Source organism: Pisolithus orientalis, assembly GCF_024613125.1.
Source record: "Pisolithus orientalis strain OTSU chromosome Unknown F5J12scaffold_16, whole genome shotgun sequence".
In the NCBI taxonomy this organism is placed as follows: Eukaryota; Fungi; Basidiomycota; class Agaricomycetes; order Boletales; family Pisolithaceae; genus Pisolithus; species Pisolithus orientalis.
The window spans coordinates 632,837-659,947 of record NW_026260797.1 but is presented as its reverse complement, the minus strand read 5'-3'; the positions used below and the strand labels follow the sequence as shown (position 1 = coordinate 659,947).

The 27,111-nt window shown below is 51.2% G+C and overlaps 14 protein-coding genes across 14 annotated transcripts; 6 read left to right on the top strand and 8 right to left on the bottom strand.

Moving 5' to 3' along the window:
- Nucleotides 1–101: 101 nt before the first annotated feature.
- F5J12DRAFT_131651 (uncharacterized protein) lies at nucleotides 102–2,060 on the top strand. The gene is made up of 7 exons (XM_051738081.1): nucleotides 102–136; nucleotides 189–284; nucleotides 335–607; nucleotides 655–872; nucleotides 924–1,044; nucleotides 1,093–1,592; nucleotides 1,645–2,060. Exons 1-7 carry the CDS (start codon nucleotides 134–136, stop codon nucleotides 1,910–1,912), a joined length of 1,479 nt encoding a protein of 492 aa, XP_051599537.1. The 5' UTR covers nucleotides 102–133; the 3' UTR covers nucleotides 1,913–2,060.
- Nucleotides 1,982–3,464, bottom strand: F5J12DRAFT_893319 (Pkinase-domain-containing protein; the record flags this gene model as incomplete). The annotated part of the gene is made up of 6 exons (XM_051747644.1): nucleotides 1,982–2,060; nucleotides 2,113–2,178; nucleotides 2,228–2,318; nucleotides 2,423–2,586; nucleotides 2,639–2,923; nucleotides 2,977–3,464. 6 exons carry the CDS (start codon nucleotides 3,462–3,464, stop codon nucleotides 1,982–1,984), a joined length of 1,173 nt encoding a protein of 390 aa, XP_051599536.1.
- A 104-nt stretch (nucleotides 3,465–3,568) lies between these two features.
- F5J12DRAFT_835628 (tubulin-tyrosine ligase family-domain-containing protein) lies at nucleotides 3,569–5,340 on the bottom strand. Its single transcript, XM_051745922.1, has 5 exons — nucleotides 4,531–5,340; nucleotides 4,400–4,437; nucleotides 4,314–4,355; nucleotides 4,022–4,270; nucleotides 3,569–3,967 (listed from the first exon to the last, which is right to left on the bottom strand). The coding sequence occupies exons 1-5, from the start codon at nucleotides 5,246–5,248 to the stop codon at nucleotides 3,665–3,667; spliced, it is 1,350 nt and encodes a 449-aa protein (XP_051599535.1). The 5' UTR covers nucleotides 5,249–5,340; the 3' UTR covers nucleotides 3,569–3,664.
- Nucleotides 5,341–6,876, top strand: F5J12DRAFT_835627 (maintenance of mitochondrial morphology protein 1). Its single transcript, XM_051745921.1, has 5 exons — nucleotides 5,341–5,708; nucleotides 5,754–5,870; nucleotides 5,925–6,023; nucleotides 6,073–6,210; nucleotides 6,262–6,876. The coding sequence occupies exons 1-5, from the start codon at nucleotides 5,445–5,447 to the stop codon at nucleotides 6,532–6,534; spliced, it is 891 nt and encodes a 296-aa protein (XP_051599534.1). The 5' UTR covers nucleotides 5,341–5,444; the 3' UTR covers nucleotides 6,535–6,876.
- Nucleotides 6,877–6,902: 26 nt separating this feature from the next.
- F5J12DRAFT_721853 (RNA polymerase I) lies at nucleotides 6,903–7,536 on the top strand (the record flags this gene model as incomplete). Its single annotated transcript, XM_051741335.1, has 4 exons — nucleotides 6,903–6,987; nucleotides 7,038–7,288; nucleotides 7,341–7,375; nucleotides 7,428–7,536. 4 exons carry the CDS (start codon nucleotides 6,903–6,905, stop codon nucleotides 7,534–7,536), a joined length of 480 nt encoding a protein of 159 aa, XP_051599533.1.
- Nucleotides 7,537–7,575: 39 nt separating this feature from the next.
- On the bottom strand, nucleotides 7,576–8,503 carry F5J12DRAFT_131675 (conidiation-specific protein 6). Its single transcript, XM_051738082.1, has 6 exons — nucleotides 8,485–8,503; nucleotides 8,280–8,417; nucleotides 8,090–8,216; nucleotides 8,024–8,039; nucleotides 7,820–7,977; nucleotides 7,576–7,764 (listed from the first exon to the last, which is right to left on the bottom strand). Exons 3-6 carry the CDS (start codon nucleotides 8,105–8,107, stop codon nucleotides 7,684–7,686), a joined length of 273 nt encoding a protein of 90 aa, XP_051599532.1. The 5' UTR covers nucleotides 8,108–8,216; nucleotides 8,280–8,417; nucleotides 8,485–8,503; the 3' UTR covers nucleotides 7,576–7,683.
- Nucleotides 8,485–10,438, bottom strand: F5J12DRAFT_743325 (uncharacterized protein; the record flags this gene model as incomplete). The annotated part of the gene is made up of 7 exons (XM_051742049.1): nucleotides 8,485–8,942; nucleotides 9,002–9,088; nucleotides 9,145–9,427; nucleotides 9,482–9,807; nucleotides 9,854–10,005; nucleotides 10,060–10,159; nucleotides 10,225–10,438. 7 exons carry the CDS (start codon nucleotides 10,436–10,438, stop codon nucleotides 8,782–8,784), a joined length of 1,323 nt encoding a protein of 440 aa, XP_051599531.1. The 3' UTR covers nucleotides 8,485–8,781.
- Nucleotides 10,439–10,677: 239 nt separating this feature from the next.
- Nucleotides 10,678–15,107, top strand: F5J12DRAFT_131357 (uncharacterized protein). Its single transcript, XM_051738080.1, has 5 exons — nucleotides 10,678–11,245; nucleotides 11,299–12,757; nucleotides 12,818–13,235; nucleotides 13,285–14,024; nucleotides 14,079–15,107. Exons 1-5 carry the CDS (start codon nucleotides 11,027–11,029, stop codon nucleotides 14,915–14,917), a joined length of 3,675 nt encoding a protein of 1,224 aa, XP_051599530.1. The 5' UTR covers nucleotides 10,678–11,026; the 3' UTR covers nucleotides 14,918–15,107.
- Nucleotides 15,055–17,748, bottom strand: F5J12DRAFT_721389 (uncharacterized protein; the record flags this gene model as incomplete). Its single annotated transcript, XM_051741309.1, has 17 exons — nucleotides 15,055–15,114; nucleotides 15,164–15,384; nucleotides 15,443–15,470; nucleotides 15,529–15,666; nucleotides 15,726–15,953; nucleotides 16,064–16,207; nucleotides 16,264–16,353; nucleotides 16,409–16,478; nucleotides 16,538–16,564; nucleotides 16,611–16,650; nucleotides 16,701–16,728; nucleotides 16,785–16,803; nucleotides 16,862–17,162; nucleotides 17,221–17,234; nucleotides 17,288–17,374; nucleotides 17,427–17,530; nucleotides 17,587–17,748. The coding sequence occupies 17 exons, from the start codon at nucleotides 17,746–17,748 to the stop codon at nucleotides 15,055–15,057; spliced, it is 1,761 nt and encodes a 586-aa protein (XP_051599529.1).
- Nucleotides 17,749–17,915: 167 nt separating this feature from the next.
- F5J12DRAFT_131126 (GTP-binding protein ypt5) lies at nucleotides 17,916–19,290 on the top strand. Its single transcript, XM_051738079.1, has 5 exons — nucleotides 17,916–18,171; nucleotides 18,288–18,328; nucleotides 18,387–18,524; nucleotides 18,576–18,960; nucleotides 19,014–19,290. Exons 1-5 carry the CDS (start codon nucleotides 18,111–18,113, stop codon nucleotides 19,163–19,165), a joined length of 777 nt encoding a protein of 258 aa, XP_051599528.1. The 5' UTR covers nucleotides 17,916–18,110; the 3' UTR covers nucleotides 19,166–19,290.
- Nucleotides 19,291–19,415: 125 nt separating this feature from the next.
- F5J12DRAFT_893309 (uncharacterized protein) lies at nucleotides 19,416–21,490 on the bottom strand (the record flags this gene model as incomplete). The annotated part of the gene is made up of 3 exons (XM_051747643.1): nucleotides 19,416–21,011; nucleotides 21,064–21,205; nucleotides 21,270–21,490. The coding sequence occupies 3 exons, from the start codon at nucleotides 21,488–21,490 to the stop codon at nucleotides 19,416–19,418; spliced, it is 1,959 nt and encodes a 652-aa protein (XP_051599527.1).
- A 106-nt stretch (nucleotides 21,491–21,596) lies between these two features.
- On the bottom strand, nucleotides 21,597–24,841 carry F5J12DRAFT_835595 (uncharacterized protein). Its single transcript, XM_051745920.1, has 4 exons — nucleotides 24,093–24,841; nucleotides 23,432–24,038; nucleotides 23,352–23,374; nucleotides 21,597–23,301 (listed from the first exon to the last, which is right to left on the bottom strand). The coding sequence occupies exons 1-4, from the start codon at nucleotides 24,483–24,485 to the stop codon at nucleotides 21,733–21,735; spliced, it is 2,592 nt and encodes an 863-aa protein (XP_051599526.1). The 5' UTR covers nucleotides 24,486–24,841; the 3' UTR covers nucleotides 21,597–21,732.
- Nucleotides 24,842–25,613, top strand: F5J12DRAFT_835589 (uncharacterized protein). The gene is made up of 4 exons (XM_051745919.1): nucleotides 24,842–25,114; nucleotides 25,169–25,237; nucleotides 25,285–25,317; nucleotides 25,366–25,613. Exons 1-4 carry the CDS (start codon nucleotides 24,865–24,867, stop codon nucleotides 25,371–25,373), a joined length of 360 nt encoding a protein of 119 aa, XP_051599525.1. The 5' UTR covers nucleotides 24,842–24,864; the 3' UTR covers nucleotides 25,374–25,613.
- Nucleotides 25,614–26,993, bottom strand: F5J12DRAFT_835586 (cyclin-like protein). Its single transcript, XM_051745918.1, has 4 exons — nucleotides 26,858–26,993; nucleotides 26,497–26,746; nucleotides 26,252–26,444; nucleotides 25,614–26,201 (listed from the first exon to the last, which is right to left on the bottom strand). The coding sequence occupies exons 1-4, from the start codon at nucleotides 26,922–26,924 to the stop codon at nucleotides 25,689–25,691; spliced, it is 1,023 nt and encodes a 340-aa protein (XP_051599524.1). The 5' UTR covers nucleotides 26,925–26,993; the 3' UTR covers nucleotides 25,614–25,688.
- Nucleotides 26,994–27,111: the final 118 nt, after the last annotated feature.

Sequence of the window (27,111 nt, the reverse complement as noted above, 5' to 3'; positions counted from 1 at the left end):
CCCTGGTATTACCCCTTAACCTGTGGGTGGCACTTGTTTGCGTGGACCAAACAATAACCCTAACCCGAGACATGGGTTCTCCCTTGGTAACCTCCATCCACATTGAAACTCATATATCTACTTGTGGGAAGCGATGGTGAGAGCTTTACATAGTACTTGCTTGGCGCATAACACGCACATTCTCCTAGCCTATCTTCCAGGACGCAAACGGCCTGGCTGTCAAGTTTTTCGTACAGAAAGACATTAGTCAAGAAATTCAGGCAGAGTTGTGTGAAACCATCACTGTGAGTGATGAGTGCTATCTACTGTGCGACTGACTCTTATGTCAGTATAGTCCCTTGGTGGGCGAGTTGAACCGAAGGTCCCTAGACAAGGATATATTCTTGTTCAACCTGGCACTGCCGAAGCGGAACGTCTCCGACTGTGTTGGGCTAGCCCAGATCGCCCCGAGCGTTACTTCGTGCCCTACACTTATGTAGAAGCTTGTAAGATCGCCGGGATGCTGCTGAAGCAGATATTTGTCGACAGTGGAGCACCTATCAAAATGCATATACACCACAGCATCGCGAATGTTAACGCTCGTGCGGCTCTGAGTCAACGGATCATGGTGAGTGGACGAAGTACTCTTGATGTGTGCCTCACTCGTGCTTCAAGCACTCCGGTGGTGATCCTACTGCGTCTCCACAGTCTGCTCGGGTAATCCTTGCCGACCCTAACACCGAAGTATTCCAACATTTGGTCAAGTCTTACCAAGGTGTTCCGGACAAGTACATCGAATCATACCTCTGGGTCAAGAAGTGTGTAGAGAAGGGTGCATTACTGTACACGCCACTGGTTTACAAAAACCCTGGTGGTCGTCGCCCAGGAGAAGAGTTTGTATATGCGCAATTCGTCTCTGGTGATCCTTCCTGACTGTTTGTTAGACGCACGTCGTTTACGGAGGAGGACGAGGAGCGCCTTTGCCAGTGGATAGCGACCAAAATTCCTTACAAGGAAACTGGGGGCAGAACCGGGAACAGATTGTACCAGCAACTTTGCGAGATGGTAAGCATACCAACTCATGAAGCGTTGAGTCTCGTGACGTTGTGGAAGACTGTAGACCCTGAGTATGCATGGGTGACTCGCCACACTTGGCAATCCTGGCGCGAACGGTACAAGAAGAACTCAGTTCGCTTAGATAACTTAATTGCGGCTATCGTGGAACAGAAGAAGCCTGTCCATGGTGAAAAGGGACAGTATGGCTATGTTCGGAAAGCAGAGGAGAGGACCAGACGCGCAAGGAAAAGGCGCGGAAAGTCTGCAGAGGAAACTTTCCAAACGGAGAAACTTATTGGCGACATCGGGAATATGCCGGGCACACCCCCAATCATCATATTTCCTTCCGTGCCGACGCAACAACTTCCGGCTGGATCGCAACCTTCGACATCCACAATACCTAGAGTAAGTCCAGACGAGGAAGAGATGGAAGATGGTGAAGACATTGAAGAATGGCAGATTCGGATTGGGAACGAACCCTTGCCTGCCTGGGGGAAGCGCAATGCCGATACCCTGGACAGCGAAGAGTTTCCCAATGCGAAAAGAGCTAGGTCGATGTACGCTCCTCGAACAGTCGGTACGGCTGATTAAACTGAAAATTCTTCGTAGCAATTACCCAACCTCCATCTTGGGCGATGAACCACATCCACCTCCCCTACCACAAACGAGCAGCGACGCAGTGGCACACGTCAACTTACATATCATTGACCAAGCAATATGTGACATTGCGCACGAATATAGATTTACTGTTGAAGAAGTGAAAGAGTTCTACGACAAATGTGGCGAAATGGAACGTACGCGGGCTCGGTTCCGTAAAATGCGAGAGCTACTGTCGACTATCTCTGAAGGCCTAGGTGACGAGGGTAATGTATCGTAGTGATAAAGTGATCCGTACAAACTTATAACCCGAGTCTTGAATAAGTTTCCGAGCTGTCCCTGACAAGCGTCACGGCAGCTCAGTTTCTGCAAATATCCTATCTGCCGCCCTAAGAGGTGCTGAGGGGCTATCAAACGGTTTCTTTCGTCTAGAATTGATAAATCAACACAATTGCTTTAACCAGAAATAATTGAACGAACTTTTCTCCGGCAGCAGCTGAGGGAAATGAGGCGAACAGATCCGGATGTTTGGGGAGGGGTGATTCACTTTTAAAGCACAGTCAGGTTCCGTGAAATATAGTACAACAAGGCTAACCTAAAGTACGGATGGTGAAGTGCTTCCTCCGCACTGATGCGTTGTTGCGGATCATATGTCAATAGAGACGTCAAAAGGTCTAATCCCAATGCTGTCATGTGCGGGAAGCGCTGCCTGAAATTGGTGAGCATGGGGTGAAGGAAATGGCGATGGTTTTTGCAAGGGGAAGGGTGCAGTAGTCTGGCCAAGTCGCACTTGTAGGAGGTCCGAGTAGCTTAAAAATCATCGAAAGGAGCTCAATCTCTCCCTTGGCTTGGAACAATGGCTCCTTCAGGAGCAACTCTGCGAAGATGCATCCAACGGACCACATGTCTACTGCGGTGGAGTAATTTGTTGCTCCAAGAAGGATTTCTGGCGCACTTCCACGGAATAATGAGCTAGAGTACAAAACATTCTTGAAACTGGTCATACCGGTACCACAAAGTTACAACAAGTTGTGTGAGACCTCCGACCCCGATGGGATCGCCATAGCGTCGGGCCAAGCCAAAATCTGCTACCTTGATGGTGCCCCGATTGTTCATCAATAAATTGCTAGTCTTCAGGTCTCGGTGAAGTATCCAGTTTGCATGACAATGAGCAACGGCGGATAAGAGTTGCAACATCAAGGTTTTAATTTCTGATTGCAAAAATGGGGCTGGCATCAGCGTTAACAGTGTCTTGAGATCATGTTCGATGAAATCCATCACAACGAAAACCCTTTGAAGGCGATTTTTTGGGCTAACTTCGGCCTCATAACTGATTGAACTTACTGAGTTAAGGTATCGCCAACAACGACTTCTCGTATGTGCACTACGTTTTCGTGGCGGCACGACATTAGAGCGTTGATTTCTCGCAACGCTGTAATGGGGAACCCATGTTTCTCCTCCTCCAGCTTTAATTTCTTCAAAGCAACTATATCGCCAGTTTCCTTGTCCCTTGCACGGAATACTACACCGTATGAACCTTCTTCAATTTGGTTGAGCCTCTCATAACAGTATACCGATCGTGAGGGTTGGATAGGTGGATGATGTGCTCTTGGAGGGACAAAAATGCTGTACGCGTCGCGAATAGGACTACGAGATAACGACGTGCCCTTTGGCACAGACGTGACATCCGTCATTCGAGGTTTTCGCAATGATCGGAGTTGACGACTGAGGGCTTGCTGACGCCGACGTATCGCTTCATTCTCGTGATCTTCCTCGTCCCATTTTGTTCGCTTCCTTGAAGGCGCAGAATTACCCTCCGCGACTGTGGACATTGGCCTGCACTGTTGAGGTGTGCGACTGGCGCCCAGAATGAAATTACCTGGTTTCATCCATCCTAGTAGTGATACCACGGCACGTCACAATAATGTCACGCCCATCATCTACAGACTACAGCAAGTATCAGGAAATTCTCTGAAAGCAATAAAGCATCAAAAAGCACGTTGTATTAACCTTGTCTGTGTCATTATCCCCATTACCACCCCATTCCACCACGTACTTGCATATCAAGGCATTTTTGCATATTATAACGAACTTCCCCTACCTTCCAGGAGTTTAGCTGGTCACTTACTCCGCCCACAAATGGTGCTATACAAACAACTTGGATAGACTTGAAGAGGTCTTCCAGTATCCAAGTCAGCCTACGACCAGTGAGCTCAATTGCAGGCTCGGCATTAACCTCCAAGATGTTGAGTTGAAAATGAGCTCCATGTGACCCACTCTGCACGTGAGATACTAAGAAATCCACCCCGTAAAGTTCGAAAGCATTGGGTAAAACCTACATTCAGGCGAGTATTGGGAAATCAGAGTCAAAAGCATGTAAACAACTTGCCTGGAAGTGAACTGGTTGCTCTACGGCTGCTTTGAATACATCAGCAAGTATCCATGCCATCTGCTCTTTAATATCGGCAATATCTAATTCGGATAGGAGGAGATCCCCTCTGCTTCCGGAGAGGATATGACAACCTATCAGTTCGTCGAATAGGCGCACCCCTTCTTCTCCCCGGTGAATTTGTAGCGACGTGTTAGTGAGATGTGGGAGAAGGTATTTATCGTTGCCGCGCCTTGGGAGGTCGTATGGCTCGCAAGAGAATAAGGCGAGCATCCGTCTAGTACATGTATACTCTCAAAGCACCTGATGCAACGACGTACGTCCGGAGGTGGAACTATAGAACGTCAACGACGGTTAAAGGGGATTTAATGCGAGTACCTTGTGACCCCTGAACCGTTCTGCTGCGTTTACGTGACCTGAAGGCAAGGATTCACTGAGGATCAAGGAGGAGCGGAGTAGCAATATATTCCTGCATTTACATATTGAACGAGGGAGTGATCAACACAGACTTGTGAATACCTGGATGACGAAGTGTCTGAGTTGAGATGTTATCACGGAGGTATCGCCGCTCTCAGCTTCTTCGTCATCAGAGCGACCTTCGAATTCTTCGAATATTTCACGCAGGGTATCTTTGCTGCTGAAGAGTCGAATACCCATTCCAGCGTCTGCCATACCTGGCTTGAGGATGTACCACCTGCCGGGAGAGGTTTCTAATTCCTCTCCAAGATCCCATAATTCGTCGTGCCACAATTCATCGAGCTCGTGGGCAAAAGATAATTCGATATCCCAGGTCCGCGGAACGGATGTAGCCAGAACTGATTGGTGGTGCTTGAGTACGTAGGACCGGATGCATCTCGCGAGGAAATGTTTCCGAATGAGCGCTTTGCGAATGGTATATGCGGATGAAAGTACACGGCTGGGCTCCGTGGCTGTTAGAGAGTGATCAATGCTATCATATGCAGCCCACTGCAGTAATTTGGGAGGTAGCAGAGCGATAGGTAGGCTCTGCAATAGTTCGACTTGTCCGATGTTTGTTAATGCTGTACGAACCAATGAATCGGTGCGAGGTGCAGCTGGCCACGAAACCAAGGCGACCAGTCTTTGCGATAGGGCATCTTCGCAGTTTGCTGTGGTAACGTATGGACATGGAGCTATAGCATTGGTATTAGCAGTGAAACACATACCTGGGTGACTTTCTGAGCAGTCACTACGCTCCTTCGTGGACATAGCAGGGCCGACCTCACCAGAAGGTCTCGGCAGGACGCGGGAATGAAGTTGCTGTGTGTTGACAAGCCAGGCTGGCTGTGGTCAGACGCGCTACGTGAGGCCGGCAACGACCTCCGTTAGAAACACATCTTGTATGAGCTGAGAGTCCTCAACTCAGGACAAGTCTCGTCGTGCGGTCGTCGTCCTCGTCGTCGTCATGGGCAGCAACTACATATTCTCACTGACGCCGACCTTCACGCAAGGCCTCGTTCTCGGTCAACTGTCAATACTGGTCCTCCTTGCACTTGTGCTCAAGTACCTTTTTTTCATTTCACCGATCGAACAGCCCAATATACAGAATTTCCATCCTCGTACAGTACCTGACCACCCGTCGTGGAGCCGCACACCCAAAGTCGAGGAGGACGGTACCCCCGAAGCGAGCCTTGAGTCCACTGCCTGGTTCAACTTGCTCGCGCGTCAGGTAGATCACCCGTTTATGTATTGAATTTTTCCCGACGCTTTCCAGGTCATTGACGTCTATCGTGCCAAGTTACAAAATGAGCTAACTGGACTCGAAGGGATTGAAGTCGCCAGACAGCGAGTAGAAGCTTACGCCAACACCATACGACCTCGTAACTTCTTAGTGGGTTAATATCAGACTGTGCTCTGTATCTGCGCGTTGACTCGCCTATCCTAGGATCACATCACTGTGCATGCCGTTGACCTCGGGAACTCTGCACCCCAGCTGTTTAATGCCCAAATGGTAGATGCCAGCGAAGCCCATGACGCACTGCCGGTTAGTCCACTTCGTATTTGCTTTCCGAGTGCGTACTTACTCGATGCAGTATGTCAAGTTTGATATGTCCTATTCCGATACTATCTCTGTTTCACTTTCTACCACGTATCTTTTCAACTATCCAATGTCGTCTTTTGCCCGGCTCCCAGTTTCGCTCACAATCTCTCTTTCCCGATTTGAATCTTCTGTAAGTAACGCCTGCGAGGGTGATGTCTTTCTCGCACTGACGTTGTAACAGATTGTCCTCTCCGCCCCATCACCTGGAGATGCTCCGCCTGTTTTATCTGTCTCATTACCTCCAGACTTTACACTCAGGTTGAAGACTACGTCACTGATGGGTAGCCGTGCTATGCTCAAAGACGTGCCCAAGCTCCATGACTTAATTGAGTGCCAAGTTCGCCGAGTACTCGCCGCGAAGGGGACTTGGAAGGTCGGTTTGCCTGGCCTTGCGAGTGTGTCCGAGATCAAGGCTGCAATACACAATAACGCGACGGTTGAGACTCCTGCATGATGCTGGTACCATTGATAGGTTTAGATTCACTGTTTTCGTCATGACGAGCGGTTCAGACGAAACATGCCACAAAACCACATCTTACCCGCACAGGAAGCCGGTGTTTGAAAGTACCAGTGAAGGATCAAGTGAGCATGGTAGATAGATTCTTTCGCTGCGGACGTTGAAGGAGTACGTCGGGAGCCTCACAGGAATCGAATTCTCTTCGATCTTCCTGATCATACCCGGTCCAAGTTTTTCCGGCGTTGTTCCTTCGCTGTAGAGCACTACAAGTAGTTGCCGCAGGTACTTGCTGTAATCGACTCATAGAAGTACTACTACATACACTGGTATTTCACACGCACGACAGTTTGTGCTTTAACCGTATCATGTCGTCGACATCATCAAACGTCGTCTTCGACGATATCTTCACCATCTATGCTATCGACAAAGAAGGGAGAAAATTTGACAGAGGTTTGTCGTTTGTCGTTGGTCACCCGTGGCTGGGATCTATCTCCACACAGTGTCTCGGTTGTACGCGCGGTCGAGAAACTACGACATGGACATGACACTGGACTATGACGTAGAACTATTCCCTGTATCAAATGACCAAACTGTTGCTATGGCTCTCGCATCGTCCTTGTCGCGTGACAGTGCCCAAGCAGGTGCTGGCGAAGGGGCTGATGTGGAGGACAAGGATAGGGATGTTTGGCGTCCCGATGGCAAGGGTAGAAGGGGCCTCGAGGAAGATTACGACTACGTGATGTACGGAAGGGTAAGTGTTTATCAGTCGTCAATCAGTGCAAGGCAGACAGGCCATGGTTTAGGTCTACAGATTCGATGGAGGAAATGCCGAGACAGTGTGCGTTTCGTCGTGACTTGTATCCTCTCTGCGAAAGTTAACAAACGCCTAGGACGGTGTATGCATCATTTGGAGGACTACTGCTATCGCTAACGGGGTCCTTCCGCCACATGGCAAACATCGTATTGAACGACCCAATTTTCATTTTACTTAGAAAATAAAGTGATGTGATCGCTCGCCGGATGGGAGACACATCGCGGCGCAATGGGCTCGAACATTCATGTATCGATAATCATCGAGTATCATACAAGACACAATAACCTGACAATCACGGAAATGTCATAGCACACAAAGTTCGCAGGGATGACCTAGTCTTCTTCGAGTTCCTGGAGCCTCTGCTTGTCACGCTCCTTGGCTTCTTGAGAAACGCGGGGGTTGCTCACAGCAGCCTGGTTCAAGTATTAAGTATCTCAGCGCGTAGCATGATCACCGCCTCGACCTCACCTTCAGACCGCGAGCAACATTTTCAGGATCCTTCTCCGTGGGGGACCTTTGGAAGGTAGGCTCCCCCATGCCACTCTCTCCAGCTTCCAACTCTTCAAGGACCTGTCTGGAACGTTCTTTCGACTCTTCGGAAGTATGGGGGTTCGCAAGGTTAGCCTCTGTAAACGATTAGCCCACACTCCTGTACAACCGCAAAGGACATACTGTGGCCACGTATAATCTACGGTTTGAGCATTAGCACGACGCAGCTTAACGAGGCGCAGGACTCACATTTCCAGGGTCAGCCATCGTGCGATGAAAGGGAAGCGCCTTTTTCGCCTTTTTATAGTTTTTAATTCCGACCACTGCGTCAGTCGATCGACTGGAAGATCCACTTGTAGGTCAACATGACGCTCCCCTGAAGTAATTGGGTGTACGTGATAAGTAATCCTGCGATCACTATGAAGTCATTTGAAATCACATGGTATCGAGTTTCACATCGCCAGTAACGACAATCAGTGTTCCTTAGAACAGACTGCAGCTTATGACGTAGTTTTGTCTCGTGTAGTGTCTGCCTGCGTTGGGCTGAAGTTTTGTAGGTAGGGGACGATACTCGGGGCTGAAAAATGTGCCCGTTCAATGACGGACCAAGTCCAGCGAGATCCAATGACTGCATAGTATCTCACCCATTTTTTCGGGTTCAAGTATGCAGTACGATTCGTATGCAATTTCCCTCAGCAGCCTATGATACAGACCAGCACAGAGTAGTCTACTAACGAGATCCAGTCTCATGTACTCACTACAGACATGGCATTGCCGTTCGCGTTGTCCGAAGTAGAGTCGAGAGGTGATGCTTACGTCACATTTGCTACCTATGCCATCGGACGACTATGAGCGTTGAATGCTCGCTGGAGGATTGTTCAGCGCTTAGCCTCCTCGCCAAAACCATGAGTAGATACACGAGTTGTAATAGACGACTTGCTCTACGGGAGAACCTTGCCTGGATTCATGATATTGAGCGGATCGAATACTTGCTTAATCTTCCGCATCCACTCGATGCTCACGCTGTCCTTTGAGTAGTGGAGAGCATGTGTTTTCATCGACCCAATTCCATGTTCTGCCGAAACAGAGCCTCTGCGGGATGCTACAGGTAATTTTGTCGGCACGGCGACATCTAGTGCATGATGATCAGGCGCAACGTACCAACAAGTTCGTATATGAAAGGCTCAAGAGCAGCCTCAATTTCGGGGCTGTACCCACGTTTAGCAATGACGTTCAGGTGCAGATTTCCTGTAGTTTGTGGGTGAGGCTCGATCAAAACTATCTTGCCCCATTATCGGACTTACCGTCACCAATATGGCCGAAGCCCACGACCTTCGAGACCGCATGGTCCCCGTGTAAGCCCATGGATATCATCCGCCCAAGGACAGAATCCACGACCTTTTGAAAGTCGGCGAGAGGGACGGAAACATCATACTTGTACGGTTTCCCTTCCTTCTGCACGCATTCGGGCAGGCCCTCCCTGACTGCCCAGAGAGACTCAAATTGGCCAGGTGACTGTGAGAGAGTTCCTGTAAGTATCAGGGGTTCATCCGCTGTCATCAATGATTCTAGGAGCACATTCAGTTTCTGTAATCAACTTCTCTCAGTACACACAGCCTTGGCCGTCACTCGTCTACTCACCTCCATATCATGGTCTTCGTTACTTCCACTTGTCTCGATCAGCACAAAGCATCGTGCGTCACCCACCTCCTTGGCATCCAACACAGGTCCAAGACCGTGTGACAGTGCCATGTCGTACGCAGTTCGATCGATGTATTCAAACGCTGACATGATTTCACCGAGCTGTCTCTTCACTGTTTGGTACAAGGGGAGCACGTTGTCGAAATGAGGCAACGCAAGGAAGACGTTGTTAGTTGCCTGTGGTGCGGGTGGGGTGAGGATGGAGACGCCGGTAACTATGCCAAGTGTGCCCTCGGCGCCGATGAAAAGTTGTTTGAGATCGTATCCTGCGGGGGATTAGAGGTGTCTTCTCAATGGACTAGATCAACCTACCTGTGTTGTCCTTGCGGAGAGTAGAAAGCTGATCCAGTATAGTACCATCTGGAAGCACGACCTCGAGTCCAAGGACGCTGCCATGTAGAGACCCATATCGCAGAAGCCGTAAACCTCCAGCATTCGTTGAAATATTTCCGCCTATCTGACAACTTGGGGCGGGTGTTCAAAGTATTGAACATGGACAATAGTGGGGTGAAGCGAACCTTCCCTTTGCCCCCAGATCGAGCGGCATGATGTGACTGTCGGGTGCGATGTGATCACTCAGTGACTGGAGGATGCAACCTGCATCTGCCACTAGTATACCTGAGGAGAAGAAGCGGTTTGGATTCACTACGTGTGGAAATATACGGTGCTACTGAGACAAATACCAGAGACCGGATCGAATTTCCGCACGTTCGACATCGCGCCAAGGTTGAGGACGACTTCTTTATGAAGGGAAATGCTTCCGCCCACCAGACCAGTGTTACCGCCCTGCGGTACTATGCCGATCCGCCGACTTGCACAATATTTGACTATTTCGCTGACCTCGTGTGTGGTGCGAGGCCGCAGTACGGTATTTGCTTTCCCGTGGTATTTACCCATCCAGTCCACGTTGTAAGGTGTCATGTCATCATGAGGGGTGCAGGTTGGAGGGAGTGTAGACAGGATATTGGAGGGAGGCAGGACCTTGGAGAAATATGCCAAGTCCTGCTCTGTCACGGTGTTGAGATGCGAGAACGACCGAGAAACGCGCGCCGACCAAACTCTTCGACCAACCTGTGCCCAGAGCCAACATGATTGACTCTGTGGAAGCTTAAGCCGAGCGATCACCGACAAAGGCCCCGGAGGGTGGCGTGGGAACAATCTTCCTTTTTGCCCCTTCCTGGCACTCCAGCCCACACATGTCCTACGACGTCTCCGTCTCCTGATCCTGATTTCTGGAGCCAGGCTCGAGCTAGTCCGTATCCTAGGAGCACGTCATCCATCCAGGATCAATTATGCTTGACGAAGTTGACGGCCCAGCTGTTGACCAGTGGAGCGACTCCCTAGTAACTCTGGAGGCCCCGCGCTCAGTCGAAGAAGTCACCGAATGTCTACGGGATGCTGACTCTGAGGAGTTGACCGCCGCCGGAGGCGTTAAGGTAACAACTAACCCGAAAAAGGACGATAATCCCCCGGTGGACCTGCCTCATGTGCAGGACAGACCATGGCCACTCCGATTCAGTCAGCATGCAGAACGAATCTACCAGCATGCACGTCTCCGTCTCCGCCGCTAACTTGTCGCAGCCATCTACCACCTCCCCGCATCCTCCCCAATCTGCCTCCGCTCATTCAGAAGTAGTTGTCCAGGCCCCTCCCACAGCTCCATTTGCGAGGGATAGGCTACATAGGCGTCGCTCACTCAACGAGGTAAGTTCGGGCCGTTCCTGCCTCGTCATGGATGCTTACTGTTGGTTGATCAGACTCGTCCGACCAACCGCTTTTCTGGATTCCTTTCAAATCTTATTCATCGCCGTGACAACGCAGTACCAGCCACCCCTCGCTCCCTTCATGACCAACGGTCCTCTACACCGGTTTACTCACAGTCTCCCTCAAACTCAAGAGCATCTTCTCCTGCCACCCCAGCAAGACCAATCACTCCACCACCTCCACTGCCGCCTCCCACTCTACAGGAATTAGGACTTTCACTGATGGCCATAACGGCTACCTTATCACCTTCTCATTTCAGCACACCACCCACGAATGGCACCTTCCTGGCGCCACATTATCTTTTACTCTGTCATGCTCAAGGCCTGGACGTTCTTCCCCTCGTCTCACCCCCGGCCCTGCAACCTTACGCTCTCGTCCGAAGAGTACCTTTCAAGAGTGTGCTCGTCATGGAGCATCGCGGTGTTTTGGTCGCGATAGCCGGACGGAGGGATGGCGTACGGGTGTATGCGTTAGAAGAGGTAAAGAAGGCGATTGAATGGCGGATCGAACTGGAGATTCGACGCGAGCGTGAGCGCACCCGACGAGAGGAAATTAAAAAGACGGGTACCCGTGGTTTGAACTTGGAGCGACGAGAGTCATCCGAGAAGAAGGGGAAACTGTCTTTGTCAACCCCCATGAACCACGTGCAGCGGAAGGATGACTCTGCACCGAAGCGTCCACACACGGGAATGCCGAAGAAACCTAGACCTCCCACTTCACAGCCGCCGTCGCTCCGCCCAGCTGGGCAACCTCCTCCTTATACCAGTGCCCCAGATGGTCGGCTAACAATAGGAAACCAGAGGTCTGCTGTGTCTGCTAGCGTCCCCCGATCGAGGAGATCTTCGCTGTCGTTGGTTGTGGTTCCTGTGGTACCCCCACCAGTTCCTGCACTACGCCCTGCGCGGTCCCCTTGTGTTGAAGCAAAGTCTTCAGACTGGCAAGGCGCCAGTGACGATGAAGCCATAGATATGTTGACTGCAGGGGCGAGTGGCAGCCAAGCTCTGGATGAGAGGACGAGTTCCATTCCGCATAGGAACCAGGACCAAAACAACAATATTATTGGTAGTGCCTTACCCGTCCGAACCCACCCTATTCATCCCAATCGACGACCATCTTTGCAGAATTCTCCATCTGTTCGCCTTCCCTTTGCAGATGCTGCAATAGATAGTGGGGCACGGAATGGTACTCCAGATGCAGAGGCTGATGAGGACGACGACGACGACGCAGGCTCCGTCCCTGGCGAACGCATCACGCTCGCTCAGGCACTATTGGAAAGTAGAATTCCAGGCTTACCACCGGCGGGGACTCTCCATCCTCAAGAACCAATTCTCATCGCGAACTCGCCTACTGCAACGAGTGGTGATAGTGCTTATCCATGTTCCAATACCCGCAATATAGCAAGTCGAGCGGATCGGCGGCGGCGATGGTCTACTCTGGGAGGGATCTTTGCAGGTAACGGACTTCAGGATGCTGCTCCCAACCCACCAGTAGATAATTTATCGGGCCTATCAGCCGCATCCCCGACGCCTAGTATACCTCAGGAGGGTAGCATGTCCACGGAGCATCCTTTTACACGTCTACGACCCTCTACAGCGCCGACGTCCATTTCTCCTCGTCCCTCCACATCAGATGGCAATAGAACTTCGTTTGTTAGTAATGTGGCACCCCTTGTACCAACCACACCTTCTCTTCCGGCAACTTCACACCACTCCCGCATTTTCCCTCGGATATTCAGCAACGCATTCAACGTTCGAAGAACTGGAGAGCGACCCCCCACGTTCACACTAAAGAGTTTGGACGCAGACACGAGACGGAGCAATGCCCAGACCCCGGTAGCTCCCCACGCGCCCCCACCGAAATTAGAATACGTCAAACTTCCTGGAACCAAAGGCGCTCTGATGATTAAAGCCGTTGAAACGCCGAAAAAGAGGTTTGTCCGAGTCTGCTGTTCTGATTAAATTTTCTCAATCTTCTGGTAGTTTTTTGGCCATCTTGTGTGGGGAGAATGGTGAAAAAGTAGAGTTGTTTGCTGGCACGTACAGAACAGCCCTTGGGTTATCACGAACCTTTATTCTCCCGGATTCTCCGAAATCCCTTGAACTGCAGCTGCAAGGCGATGATTTAGTGGAAGTCTTCTTAATGTTTTCGCAAAATGTCTTCGGTCTGGAACCCGCCACAGTTAGGGTGCGTGAGGTTCGGATTGGGCGGGCCGAACGGAGAGCTGCTCGCCGCAGAGTCCGGGAAATACGATCGGGTCATAATGACATTTTCGACACTGACCCACCAAATATGGAGGATGAAGAGACGAACGTCAATGTCAGCATCAGCCTGTCGGTGCAGGCCCAGGGGTCATTGGCGCGGAGCACTTCCATGGCACAACTCCACGGTTCAGCTCATGCTTCCAGTGGGATCACGCACGAAGCTGCCTTGGCACACGCAGAGGAGTTGGTAGCACTTGCCTCCACACAAATAGGCCCATACACGACGTTTCAGCAACTATCCTTTGCACCCAATTTTCCGCTTGCAACCGTTGCTGATGATTATATTATCCCGCCTACATATGCTGATTTCCTTGAATACCGAGCCGAGCACGAGCCCGAATCTTGCAATGGGGATGTTGATCTCGCGAACATCCAGTTTAACCCCCCTGGCCTACCTATGCCAGCTCCAGCTCCTCCATCAAGGTGGTTATACCGCGACCCAAGGGGCAAAATTCACGGTGAGTGCCGATATGTCACATCAGTCGCACCAGTTACTTATACGCACTGCTCAGGACCTTGGAAAGAAACCTTGATGCAAGCATGGTATAAGGATGGCCTACTCCCGCCTGACTTGCCTGTTCGAAAGGAGGAAGATGAGGAATTCATTCTTCTCAGAGACCTCAGACAACATTGTGTCGACCCTGCTTATCCATTCCGTTCCGTTCCGCCCCCGCCCACGGTATCGGCCAGCCGACCGTTCCCAGACTCTTCGAAGCCACTGCTTTCCCCGATATCACTTCTCCTCCAGTCGCGTCACTTTGGTCCCCCCGCATTATTCTATTCGTCACGGGGAGGACACAGCACATCTATCGTTGATATTCGTGGACGAGCTGTGTTGAAAGGACGGTTTTTCTGGAGTCCTGACGAAAACAATGGCTCAAGACCGTTCCCACAGCGTATGGGTGATGTGAAACGCCTGGAGACCTTCGATATCAAGGATCGCTCTATCATTGTCGCCATGCGGCAGGGAGGCTTGGAAGCTATGGATTTTGGAGATGCCCTACTCACACCAGCAGACAGGTCGCGCAGCGTACTGCCGAATTTTAGTCCTCCGCCCTCAAATACCAATAGACGTTTGCCTTTCGTTTGGAGGATTGGCATGCCTATTGCTCCAGGCAACGCTGAAGTTCCTGCGCCGTCAACTAAGAGCAAGTCCGGTCACCTCAGCAAGAAAAGTAGCTATTCCGCAGGTAAATCTTCCGGCAAAAATGAGTTTGCAGGCTCTGGCGATGGTGACCCCGACGTAACGGAGGAAATCTTGTTCCTCGGACGGACGGGAGACGATCTCTATCTTTGCGAGCGCAATGCAGGTACATTTAGGATACTGAGACTCCGTCCGGAGTCTTCATGACCGTTCACATCCATGTGCAACCTACCCTCCTTCCCTGACTACTGCATTAACACCACTATCTGCATCATATTTATTAGAGTCAGACACATGTAGATACCTAGCCGATGGTCAGGATACCTCACCAGTATATGGATTTGTCATAATTTTGCTACCATCTTGCGCAAACTGCTCTTCAAAATCTTACCAGTGGACGTTTTCTACGGTAAATAGTGAGACTTCTGTTACGTCTGCGGCGAGCAGACTCACGGGTAGCTCCTCGACCACCTGGACCCACTCCGGGCAAGCAAAACCTGGAAGACGTTCACGTGCGTGACGTTTGAGCTCCACCTCAAAGCCCGCATTGTCTGTCGCCCACTTCGAGACAAACTCCGGACGAAGGATCACGAAGGCCATTGGTCTCTCGCCCCATATTACATGAGGCCGGGCAACTACGGAGACCTCCAGTACATGAGGGTGATTGGCGAGCTCTTCGCGACGTAGAAATTATCAGAACCTTGTAACGAGAAAAGACGAAGTGCCCCTGACCTTGTTCGATTGCCAGACTCGACGCATTCTAGAGCAGGCGGTAATGAGCTTTGTACGTCTTTGGGATGGCAAATATGATTTTTCACCTCCCCTCCAGAGATGATAATGTCTTTGCTCCTATCCATTATTGCGATGACACCATCCGGATGCATCACAGCAAGATCTCCGGAGTTGAAGTGACCACCTCTAAATGCTTTACGAGTCGCTTCGGGGTCCCTGAAGTACTGCAGTGGCGTTTCTGTGAGCCTGGCTATTTTCATAATGACGAGTCCTGCAAACTAACCTCCTTCATCACGATGTTACCGCGGGTGACGACTTCTCCTATAGTCTTTCCGTCCTTTGGCACATCCACTATATCTTGGTCGTCCTCATGTTTCGGGGGGTAGACGACTCTAACGTCCTGGGCTGTGGCAAAACTCTGGCCCTGGCGAGCCATTAGCCTCGCTCGCTCAACAAGCGGGAGGTTAGACCAGAAAGGATGGTCATAGCACCGTGTGAAGGGCCCATAGGTCTTTACGTTGCACATCAAGCGATGTGATCATGGCAAAAGGTTGTTAACGCACCTCGCTGTTAACCACGACGAGTTAGTATTCATGCCATGAATCCGGAAACGTCGCCAACATACGTTAAACCATAAACATGAACGGGTGTGATGCCAATTTGCTCAAGTTGCCCTATGACTTGTGGAGTGGGTGCTGAACCAGCGATAATAGCGGTGACGGGTCGAGACAATGATCGTGCGGCAGGATCATTTACAATTCCAATCTGAAACAACCAGTAACGCTACAGGCAACATTTCACTAGGAGTCATGCAAACCAACCTGGACAGTCGGTGCCCCACAGTAATGGGTTGCGTTTGAGTGGAGCAGATGCTTCCAGATGAGAGGATAATTAACTGATCTTAGAATGATCTCCACGGAACCCATTTCGAATGAGCCTAGACTAGCAATAAGCACAGGAACACACCTGGGTAGCGCATCCGAAGACATTTGCCCAGGGGAAGGTCCACCCTGCCGCATGGAACATCGGGAGCACCCTGAATCTACGACTTAGCACCTCCTTGACATTATCCATCCAATATATAGGAGTTCATACCACAAGTACGTGGATTGTCGATTGATCCTTGCAAACCATGAGTATTTATGCACAATTTATAGTGATCACTCACTGTCCCTCGACAGCATTGGCTATAGCAGCAAGGTAAGAACCTGTTTGGGAATCAATCCACTGAACCTATACAGTTGCACCGGCCATTGACCTCGTAGAGTAGTGAGTACGCCCTTGGGCTGCGGAGGCGGTAAGAGGCAACCAGTCTAAGGAAACGTCAAAAAAAGCGTCTCACTCTGCCGGTAGTACCAGAACTAAAGATCGGAGAACAATTTAGTCAAAACAGGTAACAGTGTAGAGTCTTGAACACACGTATAGCACAAGACTGCACCAGTATCTTCATTTGTTTCTACGTCCAGTCCAGCCCAACCTCTTTCCTGACTGAACTTTCGACCTGAACTGAGAAACCCTTCATAAGGATCGCCTTCGCGCCCAGTATCGTGGCAGACGATGGTTCTAACTCTGGAAGTGGGCAACAGATGAGAACACTCATGGTCGACCAATATCAGTTTAGCACCACTGTGGTCAATGATGTAGGCAATTTCGTGAGAGGTCAGGCGGGTATTGATTGGGGTTAGTACCGCGCGAGCAGCAATGACTCCGAAGTGGGCGTCTGTAATTGGGTTGAGTGATGACCAGAGAACGGAAGCAGACAATGGGATAGTGTTGACCTGCAATCATGGGCCTGGGGGATCAGTCAGTCTAACGAAATAAGAGCACGAAGAGCTAAGGACTGACGTGTTAGGGGACAGCACAGCGACGCGGTCCCCTGGGCGTATCCCTGCCTGTATTAACGCATAGGCCAAGTTCTGAATACGCTGGGCCCTGGGGAGCGGATAAGAACGCGCAACAATGAGTATCACGGAACGGCGCCTACCATACGCGATATGTATAGAAGGCGGGCTCCCTGCTATCTGGGTGGGCAAGCGCGAGTTTATCCGGGTATATGAGGGCTGCACGCAAAATGAACGTGAAGGGGTTCTGACATGTCCAGGGGTGAACGGAAACCAAGGATGAAGGCGAGCAGATGCACGTACGAGTGGATGGTAGTTCACAGGTACGCCTTGGAGCTGCTTCTGCTGGTAGCTGACATTGGGCGGAGGAACACTGTCTGAGGTTGGGCGGAAAGAGGATGGGTCTACAACTGACAGTAAGTCCACACAACGGATAGACGGGCCCAAGACGGATGGCACACCCATTGGCACAATAGTGGCGTGTCGAGGCTAGAGTACGCGCAACATCGCTCGATACTCCCGTCTGTGGGTCACATGTCCGAAAATATATTATTATCCACTGTTGTTGTACAGCAATTGTCTACATTCCCTGCAAGCTAAGTCCTTGCACGAGGAGAACCTTTACTAAGTTTCTGATCTCCCATGGATCTGATGTTTCGACCATTCCTAAGTTTGCTGCGATGCGTAGCTGCTGGCGAACACAAAGGCAAACAAACTGCTCCAGCACGCAGCCACATAGCTGCCAGCCATTACACCTTCCTGGCTCTCCCATTCACCGCCAGTGACAAGCCCCCCCTTCTGGTCTCAAGGACGTCTCGACTTAAACGATGACTGACGCCGCCTCAGGAGCTGTCGACAGATCTGTCCAAGTCAAACTGGTCCTTCTGGGTACGTCTCGTCTCCCGTCTGTCTCTCTCGTCACCTCCGGCGTTCTCCCTCGTTGGCATTTCCAAACCCAGATAAACCTTCTGGCACTTACAGACTACTGACTTATTGTACCGTAGGCGAGGCAGCTGTGGGCAAATCATCTCTAGTTCTCCGATTCGTGAGTAAAAGATGATGTGTCATAGGGAATCGGCTTATGGACGCCGTCCTCCGTCTAGGTCAACAACGAGTTTCAGCCCAACAAGGAACCCACCATAGGTGCTGCCTTCTTGACACAAAAGTGTCGTCTGGAGGATCGTGTTTTACGTTATGAAATCTGGGATACCGCTGGCCAAGAACGCTTTCACTCTCTGGCAGTAAGTAAATACCTCGGGACATCTATTTCCGCCACCGACAACATACTGTAGCCCATGTACTATCGCAACGCCCAGGCGGCCGTGGTCGTTTATGATGTCACGAAAGCCAGCAGTCTTGAGAAGGCCAAGTCATGGGTAAAAGAACTACAGAGACAGGCCAATCCCAATATCGTCATTGCACTCGCAGGCAATAAGATAGATTTAGTACAGTCATCCAGTTCACCTTCCACCGCAGCCCCCGCCTCCGACTCCGAAGATGAAGCCGACGACGCAACTGCGACCCCTGGAGAGACACCCGGCTCAGCGGGAGAACCCGAGTCCTTAAGACAGGTGCCTCGCGAAGAGGCACAAGCTTATGCCACTGAAGCAGGGCTGCTATTCTTTGAGACCAGCGCCAAGACCGGTCAGGGCATTATCGAAATATTTACAGAAATCGGTACGTATATTTCCACTGAATTAGCCGCCTGGTCTGACGGATAGGTGACACAGCCAAGAAGATACCCATCGAACATATATTAGCTTCCACCCGTGGGGCTGGCAGAAATGGCACTCAGGTTAGCCGACCTGGAGCGTCGCGACAAGAGGGTAATGTGAATTTGGAAGAGAACCAGACGAAGGGCAGAGATGGCTGCAATTGCTAGCGGTTATTCCCTAGTTGTTATGCGAACCACATTCACAACCGTCTCATCCTGTTTTTTAAGTAACCGTTTTGATCTATATGTTCGCGATTGCTAGCTTCACTTGTAATTTTCTACCCTTTTCTAATGGATTGTCGGACTATAGAAACTTTGCAAATCGAACTGTCACTCCTCCCCTCGGAGGTGAGCTAGAAATTGTCCATGCACTTATACGTATACCAGTACAGTAATATTGGAGTCTAACTACGCCCATTCAACGGATACGTGGAAGCACGAAGTCCATATAAGGTGGAGGAGTTGCAGCTTGTTCGTGATCATTCGCCGTAAGGTAAGGAGGCGGCGCGTGCGTGTCCGGTGATGTCTGGTGCAAGAGTTCTCGTGATTGTGATAATGAATCATCATGTCCGTGCAACTGGGAGAATGGATGATGAGCAATTGAAGTTGATGAATGCACCTGAATGGTTCCGTGAGTCGTAAGGGACCTGAACTCAGAGTCAATGGACGGAGGGGGATCAGACGGATCATCCATCAATGGTGGTGGTGGCGGCGGGGTTAAACCACAATCCCTAGCCGAGTCATCTGGTTGTTCAAGCATTAAACCTAACGCTCGGCGAGGCTGAACCATGTCAATGAGACTAGTAACGTCTGGGTCTTGCGCTGCCTCCTCAACTGTAGGCGGCGGTGTCGATGTTGGATGGATCACGTCGGAGTGTCCATCGAATTGCTGAGAAGCTGAAAACCCAAAGAGAACGCCCTCTCCAATGATAATCCTCGGCTCAGGTGCGTGGGTGAAATGCTCCTCTGTATCCGTGGGAATGAACGCTTCGTTTTCCGACTCTTGGAACGTAGGTAGATGGGTTGAAGTGGAGGGCACAGAAGCAAAGAACGGAGGAGGGGGAACGTCTCGATCTTCGAACGGCGGAGGCTCTCCGCTTTGCAAATAGCTGGGCCCGGCCGTCCCTTCCTGATACACTGGCACAGACAACTCGGTGTCTTCTTGCCGCACCGTCCTGACTGGTGGGCGGTCGTGTTTCTTCTGATACGCGATGTCTACCCACTCTTCAACCTCGGGAAGTGGAGCTGGTGAAGGGATAATGACAATGGGAATGGACAGTACGAAGGACCGTTCGGTCCTATTATTGATGTCAACGACCGACACCAGTACCTTGAGCCGAAACGAGACATTATGCAAGAGGGTAGCTTGAGTGATTGAGACACACTGGACATCGGACTCCAAACATCCATAGCCCGAAGGTACGGACGGTGGCGGCTGGTCCGATGGGGACGATGGGGGTAACGGTTGATACAGAATCAAGCGTAATCGAACGGCTTTCGTATTGTGAAACCTGCAAGACGCCCCGGAACGGGAAAGTACAGTGGTGTGACACGAGGCAGAGCTTTCGGAGATTGGGGGAGCAAGTAATGAAGCATTGCTTAGCTTCTCTGGTGGTGGACACGCCGCAGACGACGGTCCCTCCGACAGATCCTGTGGGGAAGAGGTAACTTCGCCTGTCGGGTCTACAAAGACCGGAATTGAAGTGTCATGACTGCCATCCCCATTGTTCGTCTCGACAATTTTTACGAGTTCCGCTTTGACATTGCGGAGCCTGAGACCACCATCTAAAATACGTTCCCAGTCTGGAGGTGGCACTGTGATGTACACCGGGATAGGTTCGCCAACCACGAAAGTGGATCGAGGTATCTCGACCTCGACCCGCATGGGTGCAGTCAAGACATGAGTCTCGGGCAATGTCTGTACAGTGTGCGTGTGGGAGGTATAGCGTCTGACATGGACAACAGCGTCCTTCGATACGATCGGAAGCTGTAGAATCGATAGGGTGCAACGTTGCTGTGAGGACATGTGTCAAGGCGGATTGTGTAGTGTGTATGCACTGAGGCACATCAGGCATCAGCGGTATGGCAAAGGGTAACGAGGTTGGGATGGTTTCAGAGATTGGCATCTGTGATAACAGGTCGACCTCGGACGATCCTAGCTCGATCTGTCGTCCACAGGCGGACTCCGTCGTGCACAAAGTGATGGACCTTCACCAGTCAAAGATCTCATGAGCACAATAGGCTGAGGAGACAGGAAAGAGGGGCGACTGACACTTTCTTCCATAATCCTGGTCGAGCACCCTTGAGATGGACCTCACCCTCTATGGCCGCATGCTCTCCCTCCGCACCAAGACAGCCCTTCTGGAAAGTTGTGCCGTCTGCAGCGGGTACAATGAGAATCTGCACGCCTGGCGTCTCCGTATCACGTCTGCCATCTGAAGGCTCTTCCTGCAACTGGGAGTACAGGGGAGGAGGCGCAAGCTCGACTGGCATGGCACGCAGGCTGCTGAGGGGTTCGAAGTGCAAACTGCGGTGGAAACGCGTGAATATTAATGCTGATGGTGATCGCCATTTCCGACGCAAGTGAACGCAGCAGTGGACACCGGATTATCTTAGCGTAAATCATTTAACGTAGGTACAAAGGTAATAAGAAGCCAAGGTTTTCATGCGGGGCACCAGATATCCCGTGCATAAGGTATGAGCAAATGATGGGACCGAAGCTCGCGATCATGGACTCAGTCTACTCTCATCAGGCTCTCCAGCTCCCCAAACAACACCGGATCCAAATCTCGCTGCATAAGCAGGTCCCATGCAACGTCACGTCGACCAGCCAACATCCCGGTTCCCTTCTCCACTACCATCTCGCCCGTTTCCCCGAAACCCATCCCAAACGCCAAGGTTGGTTGAGTAGATTGCGACGTGTCAAACGCGTCCTCCCCATCGTCGACAACTTTCATCGCCTCAATGGCTCTTCGTGCAGTGACCATGAACCAGGTGCGAGCTTCGGGCACAGAACTGGTCGTAAGGAGTCGCTGGACCATTCGGATCATAACTTGTGAGAATCGCAGCGACCTATCGCATTTGATTCGCTTCTTCAATTCCGGTGGAGATAGGAAAGAAATGGCATAAATTGCCATTGTGGCCTTCTCTAGGTATGATAACCATGGTTCCCGCGAGAGGAAGGCAAAATCGGAATCGGAAACTGGAAGACGGCGGACCAAGCTTTCCAATAAACGCCATATCCACTCCTGGGGTATGACTCTAGAGAATACTTGGCGGTTTTGGTCTAGATGGGCGATGCGAGTAAAAACGTCGAGAGTGAGATCAGGAAGGGATGGAGGACGGCAGTTCGGAAACGGAATGCCGCTTAGCTTGAGTGTCTGCGTAGGGGGCACTGCATCTATAGGTTCCACGATGATAGATGCCACCAGCTCGAATACTCGAGCAACAGTCCGGGCTGTGGAATCAGACGGCGGGGAGTCCAAGGGGAAGACAATCATGGGGGCCACATTACTGAGAATGTGGATGGCATCCTTGCGAACTTGAAGCACCTCTGAGAGCGTGAGGAATGGTGAGGCTGACCGTGGTAGTCCACCGTCCCCAGGAACGACGATACCGCTGACTCGTAACACAAGCTCTAGCATGCGCTCGTGCTTCGCGAGAAATTGCACATTGTCCGGGATAACGGATAAATTCCGGATAATATTGGTGACGGTTAGCACGATAGTTCCCGGACGATGTCGCGGGTCTTGTTCTTTTTTGCCCAATATCTGTCCACCCTTGAGCCCAGCAAAGGGCAGTGACTCTGCGTCGTGCACCAATGTCACCAATTCACGATGACGTGGTATACGGGTATCGTCAGCTAGTAGATGCTGTTGCACATCAGTAACGCCGTCAAACGCTTCATCTTCTAAAAGATCCAGCACTTCCTCCAGCAAATCAGTGCATTGGGCGATCGGGAAACCAGACCCAGGCGTAGGCCCCTTCATTGTCGACAGAAGCGTCAGGGTCGTTAAAGCATATGACAACTCGACCGTCAGGCGTGACCGGATAGACATCGTGAGTGCCTCGATGTCCACAGTTCCCCATTCATTGATGTCCCTTATTGCCCGCCGCTGCGCTCTGTGGTACTCCTCATCTAGTAGATTGAGATCTCGGCCTCCATAGGTGTCCACCTCACGAGCCAGAGGTATATATTCAACTTTGGTTCTCATCAACTGTGAGCGTGAACGCGGTGCACTTGAGGTCGTTGGCGGGGCAGAAGAAGTTGATGGTCGGTCCATCGAGGGAGTTGACGAAGGTAGCTACACGAGCGGTGAATGCGTTGGATGGAAAAGAGAGAATAAGCGCTCACTGGGTCCGCCATTTCTGTCCCTCCTTATCGTTGTTCCAAGGTTATTACGTACGCGAACCACGTCAATGGGCCAGTCTCACCTGTTTTTAACTTTGCTCGCTTACCGTCAACCTCGTCCGTTTCCAGCTTCCGCTTCAAACCCGAAAGATCTTGATCTTGGTGATCATTTGCCGTACCGGTAGGTAATTGGGCGAGGGTTGTGCCACCCAAAGGTTGGGACAACGAATTGCCAGCTAAAGCTTCTGATAACCCAAACGACCCTGAAGAATTTGATCCGGGTGGCGCTTGAGGAGGGCACGGGCTCTGTGGCAGCGGTTGGGATGGAGGACCTGGTGGGCTTCCGCTGGGACGGGTTTGGATGCCGGAGATAGTAGGTTGGTCTATGGGGACGGTGATGCTGTGAGAAGGGGTAATACTTCCGATTTGCGAAGCCGTTCCTGGAGGGGGAGGGATATTGGAGACGCTGTCTGGCATTTCACCGGCTGGCCGACCTGGAGCGGTCATCGGCTTTCTATTGCCCTCTTGAGCGCTCCGCGTCAAAACCTCTTCGAAGGGTAGGAGGAGGATTTGATAATAACGAGCAAGGACTACCGCGGGAGGATGCTGATTGGCGGAGGGCATCCCGGGAGGACTGTCAAGCAGATCGAAATGGCGACTGATTTGAGGCCAGCCGTTTTGTTGCGTGACCTAGTTTTTTGGGATCATCTTACGATACAACGAAGGACTAAACGGAGCACATACCTTGGCAAAACCACCACCTTGCAGGACGACGTTCCATAGCTTCAACAAGTCGACATCCTTACCACCCAATCGAAAGATGCCGATCTCTCCTGAAGGACAGTCAAGGTTTTTCCAGGGCGAACTGGCGGGGTCGTAATTGGGTGGGTAAGGGCAACCGGTCAATGCAGGGGGGAGGGGATGACCACGGGAGATGTGAAAGTTGGCTAGGCCGGTGAGGAAGCGCTGTTTGGGCTTGACATGCGCTGGATTTGGAGGTTGACGGGAAGGCAGGTTTAGCTGTGCAGCAGGGTCGAACGAGGGCGCAGACTGGAGGGAAGGGTTGGGGTAAGAAGGGTAACCGGATGGTTGCATAGCTGAATGGCCAGGAAGCGAGACTGTGGGGGTGAACGGCATTCCTGGGCGGAATGAAGCCGAGGATGATGGAGGTAGCTGGCGCCCATTGGGTGTTACATTATTATTATTAATCTGATGATCGCGGAGGTTGACGGACGTCTGGTCGAGATTGAATAGGGATGATGGATCGAAAGAGGGGTTCTGGGGCAGGAATGGGGTGGCTGTGGGTGGGAGCGGGATCTGTGGGTTGTGGGGCCGCAGCTGGTGGGGAGACTGGGGTCTGGCAGGGGGCAACGGGTTGGGTCAGGCAGACAGGCCAGCCAGTCAAGCGAGTGTACTTACAACATCGGCACTCTCGTCGAGGAGGGCCACTCTGGGGGGACAAGCTGACCGTCGATGCCAGGTGTCACGCCGTTACACCCTGTCACACTCACTCTCCATGCCTGCCTCCTCAGAAATAGACGAGATTTTTGCAGCCAAGCCACAGGGAACGGCCTCCAAAACAAAGAAAAAAGCCAAGCAGTCCTCGAGCAAACGCTCTAACCCCGAGACTGTCGTTGACTCGTCTTCTTCTCGCCATCACCCAAAAAAACGCCAAAAAATCGACGGGCAATCCAAAAAAAGCTCGTCTACCCAACGACCCCAACATGACGACGATCGCTTCAAGGACTCAAGAGGGACTGGTTCTCGTGGGTAGTTTGCTCAGCGCACATATCTAACGATAACCAACCTGCCACCCTCAGGTCAGAAAACCGAAGAAGGGTACAACATTTACAAGGAAGACGAACTCGGCATCGGCAACGAGGGTGGAGGTGCGTCCATTCAATTTTCTGCGAGCCGTCTAATTACACCTCCAAAGACGCACCGCTGTGTCCCTTCGACTGTAATTGCTGTACGTTCCGTTTCTCTCGCCAGCCAGACAACTATTCACCAGTCACAGGCTTCTGATAGTGATCCTTGTATTACGAGTTTCCAGGAAAGACAGATCCGTCGGTGAATGTCTCCAGTGCGGTGCGATCTCCCCAGATGAGCCTATCTGTAATCTGGCTCTATCGAAGCCTCACCGGCCCACTTCTGAAGCCACGGTCGGTGAGGTCAATGTGCAGCCAACAACGATGTCCTTTGTATAAATATACACTTCTCATCGAGCCCTTGTGTCGTTTGAGAATTTATCTATCAATCTTATGGACGACATATCTACAAGCCCTGTGTCTATGTAGCTCCTGTAGAGAAGTGTGATCTAAACAGAAATATAAACGGATTTCAATCGTCGTCGTCGTCATCCACGCTTGGGGACTCCCGTGACCCGGTGAGTCGACTTCCAAAAGGATCCTCTCCCTCAGAAGTTTTACGTATGTCCTGTGCTTTTTTATTCCGTTTCTCCTCTGCGCGACGCTCTTCCTCCGCTCGCCGAGTAAGGAACGCCTTGCTTCCAACCACCTTTTCAGGATTCTTGCACAGCTTAAGGCGACGATCAACCTCGCGAGCGGCTTCTACGTCGGGCGGTTGTCCATGCTGCATTATCATGTTCTCAATTTCGTTGTTGGTCTGCTCTAAGATCTGCCGGTGCGCTTCTGCAGCGGTAGGATCTGAGGGCATTTTCGAATCCAACCACTTTTGACACAAAAATGGGGAGACGAGTGATAGAGCAGCAAGAGCTATCTGTGATGGGGCATAGATAAGCTCCGCATCCGTAAAACGTGACACGCGGACATGTTTGAGAGCGGTCTCATACACCTCCAGGGAGCGGAGGCTCTCGGTAACATCAGGAAGGCTCTGCGAAGAGTGAGGCGGCGAACCAAGTTAGAAAACGATCGAAAAAGTACCTGGAGATCAAGCCACAGACCCCAAAGTGCTCGGTGAGCGTGCCACACCGCAAACTCGAAGTTGAGGCTCTGCGCAACCAAAAACTCCAAATCCAGAACATCGGACTGGGAAGCTTTCGGGATATTGGAAGTATAAGAGTCCAAAGATATTGGATTGTTTGTCGTTTTCGTAGCTAGGAAGAGTGCCGTGAGCCTGTTCGTGCAGATGCATTAGAGTTTCCACGAGACCGGCGATGCGGACCTACATGACGTTCTTTGGATGCCAGTCCATAACTGTGTTCTTGAGGTAGAATCGTTTCAAGTAACTTATGGCAGTGGCTTCCACCTCTTCAGGGAAGCGGAAGTGGCCACATAACTGAGGGATCTTAGTAGTGTAGAGCTTTACGAGCAGCAACTCATCGTCGGGCCGCAAGAACGAGACAGAGGTTGACGATCCTGGCTGAGATAGTTTAGCAAACATATGCCTTTCCTCAAGAAACTCTGAAGACAACGCACCTCGTCAGCCTCCAGGGTTTTGCGGATTGCTGCGACTGCAGCGGCATTAAGCGTCTGTCGGACGTGTCGAAGTCGCTTTGGAGAGTACCTCCAGCTTTTGAAATTGCGTACTGGCCTCGTAAAGAGGCACCTTTCCAGGGGGTGAGTTGCTGCGTGTCTCGGAGGGCTCAGTCGTCATTAATGCCACAGGCAAAGCCCGCTAGGCGGTAGTGCTTGGCAGTGAGCGTCAAAACATCGAGGTCAAGTGCTTTGTCTCCAGCCACTCCTATTTCCAAGTCAACTAGTTTGCTACATAATGTTGGAAGTGCTCGCGAGCCCAATAATGTAACGAGCGACGTTTTTTTTAAATTCCAACCCTACACCCC

What these genes read in the sequence shown, in the direction of transcription:
- F5J12DRAFT_131126 (XM_051738079.1), top strand. Translation starts at nt 18,111, where the DNA reads ATGACTGACGCCGCCTCAGGAGCTGTCGACAGATCTGTCCAAGTCAAA. An exon ending in AGTCAAACTGGTCCTTCTGG is followed by an intron (nt 18,172 to 18,287) that starts GTACGTCTCGTC and finishes ATTGTACCGTAG; the next exon opens with GCGAGGCAGCTGTGGGCAAA. An exon ending in CGAAATATTTACAGAAATCG is followed by an intron (nt 18,961 to 19,013) that starts GTACGTATATTT and finishes TAGGTGACACAG; the next exon opens with CCAAGAAGATACCCATCGAA.
- F5J12DRAFT_835589 (XM_051745919.1), top strand. Translation starts at nt 24,865, where the DNA reads ATGCCTGCCTCCTCAGAAATAGACGAGATTTTTGCAGCCAAGCCACAG. An exon ending in CTCAAGAGGGACTGGTTCTC is followed by an intron (nt 25,115 to 25,168) that starts GTGGGTAGTTTG and finishes TGCCACCCTCAG; the next exon opens with GTCAGAAAACCGAAGAAGGG. An exon ending in CATCGGCAACGAGGGTGGAG is followed by an intron (nt 25,238 to 25,284) that starts GTGCGTCCATTC and finishes ACACCTCCAAAG; the next exon opens with ACGCACCGCTGTGTCCCTTC.
- F5J12DRAFT_835586 (XM_051745918.1), bottom strand. Translation starts at nt 26,924, where the DNA reads ATGACGACTGAGCCCTCCGAGACACGCAGCAACTCACCCCCTGGAAAG. An exon ending in TGGCATCCAAAGAACGTCAT is followed by an intron (nt 26,445 to 26,496) that starts GTAGGTCCGCAT and finishes CTGCACGAACAG; the next exon opens with GCTCACGGCACTCTTCCTAG. An exon ending in GTCTGTGGCTTGATCTCCAG is followed by an intron (nt 26,202 to 26,251) that starts GTACTTTTTCGA and finishes CACTCTTCGCAG; the next exon opens with AGCCTTCCTGATGTTACCGA.
- F5J12DRAFT_835627 (XM_051745921.1), top strand. Translation starts at nt 5,445, where the DNA reads ATGGGCAGCAACTACATATTCTCACTGACGCCGACCTTCACGCAAGGC. An exon ending in TACGACCTCGTAACTTCTTA is followed by an intron (nt 5,871 to 5,924) that starts GTGGGTTAATAT and finishes CGCCTATCCTAG; the next exon opens with GATCACATCACTGTGCATGC. An exon ending in TTTCCCGATTTGAATCTTCT is followed by an intron (nt 6,211 to 6,261) that starts GTAAGTAACGCC and finishes ACGTTGTAACAG; the next exon opens with ATTGTCCTCTCCGCCCCATC.
- F5J12DRAFT_835628 (XM_051745922.1), bottom strand. Translation starts at nt 5,248, where the DNA reads ATGTCCACGAAGGAGCGTAGTGACTGCTCAGAAAGTCACCCAGGTATG. An exon ending in CGTCATCCAGGTATTCACAA is followed by an intron (nt 4,438 to 4,530) that starts GTCTGTGTTGAT and finishes CCTTGCCTTCAG; the next exon opens with GTCACGTAAACGCAGCAGAA. An exon ending in AACGGTTCAGGGGTCACAAG is followed by an intron (nt 4,356 to 4,399) that starts GTACTCGCATTA and finishes GACGTTCTATAG; the next exon opens with TTCCACCTCCGGACGTACGT.
- F5J12DRAFT_835595 (XM_051745920.1), bottom strand. Translation starts at nt 24,485, where the DNA reads ATGCCGTTCACCCCCACAGTCTCGCTTCCTGGCCATTCAGCTATGCAA. An exon ending in AAGGTGGTGGTTTTGCCAAG is followed by an intron (nt 24,039 to 24,092) that starts GTATGTGCTCCG and finishes CCAAAAAACTAG; the next exon opens with GTCACGCAACAAAACGGCTG. An exon ending in GGACAGAAATGGCGGACCCA is followed by an intron (nt 23,302 to 23,351) that starts GTGAGCGCTTAT and finishes CCGCTCGTGTAG; the next exon opens with CTACCTTCGTCAACTCCCTC.
- F5J12DRAFT_131651 (XM_051738081.1), top strand. An exon ending in CTCTGAGTCAACGGATCATG is followed by an intron (nt 608 to 654) that starts GTGAGTGGACGA and finishes TCGTGCTTCAAG; the next exon opens with CACTCCGGTGGTGATCCTAC. An exon ending in ACCAGCAACTTTGCGAGATG is followed by an intron (nt 1,045 to 1,092) that starts GTAAGCATACCA and finishes ACGTTGTGGAAG; the next exon opens with ACTGTAGACCCTGAGTATGC.
- F5J12DRAFT_131357 (XM_051738080.1), top strand. Translation starts at nt 11,027, where the DNA reads ATGTGCAGGACAGACCATGGCCACTCCGATTCAGTCAGCATGCAGAAC. An exon ending in TCTGGGAGGGATCTTTGCAG is followed by an intron (nt 12,758 to 12,817) that starts GTAACGGACTTC and finishes CGGGCCTATCAG; the next exon opens with CCGCATCCCCGACGCCTAGT. An exon ending in CCCAAGGGGCAAAATTCACG is followed by an intron (nt 14,025 to 14,078) that starts GTGAGTGCCGAT and finishes CGCACTGCTCAG; the next exon opens with GACCTTGGAAAGAAACCTTG.
- F5J12DRAFT_131675 (XM_051738082.1), bottom strand. An exon ending in ATGTTGCTCGCGGTCTGAAG is followed by an intron (nt 7,765 to 7,819) that starts GTGAGGTCGAGG and finishes TACTTGAACCAG; the next exon opens with GCTGCTGTGAGCAACCCCCG.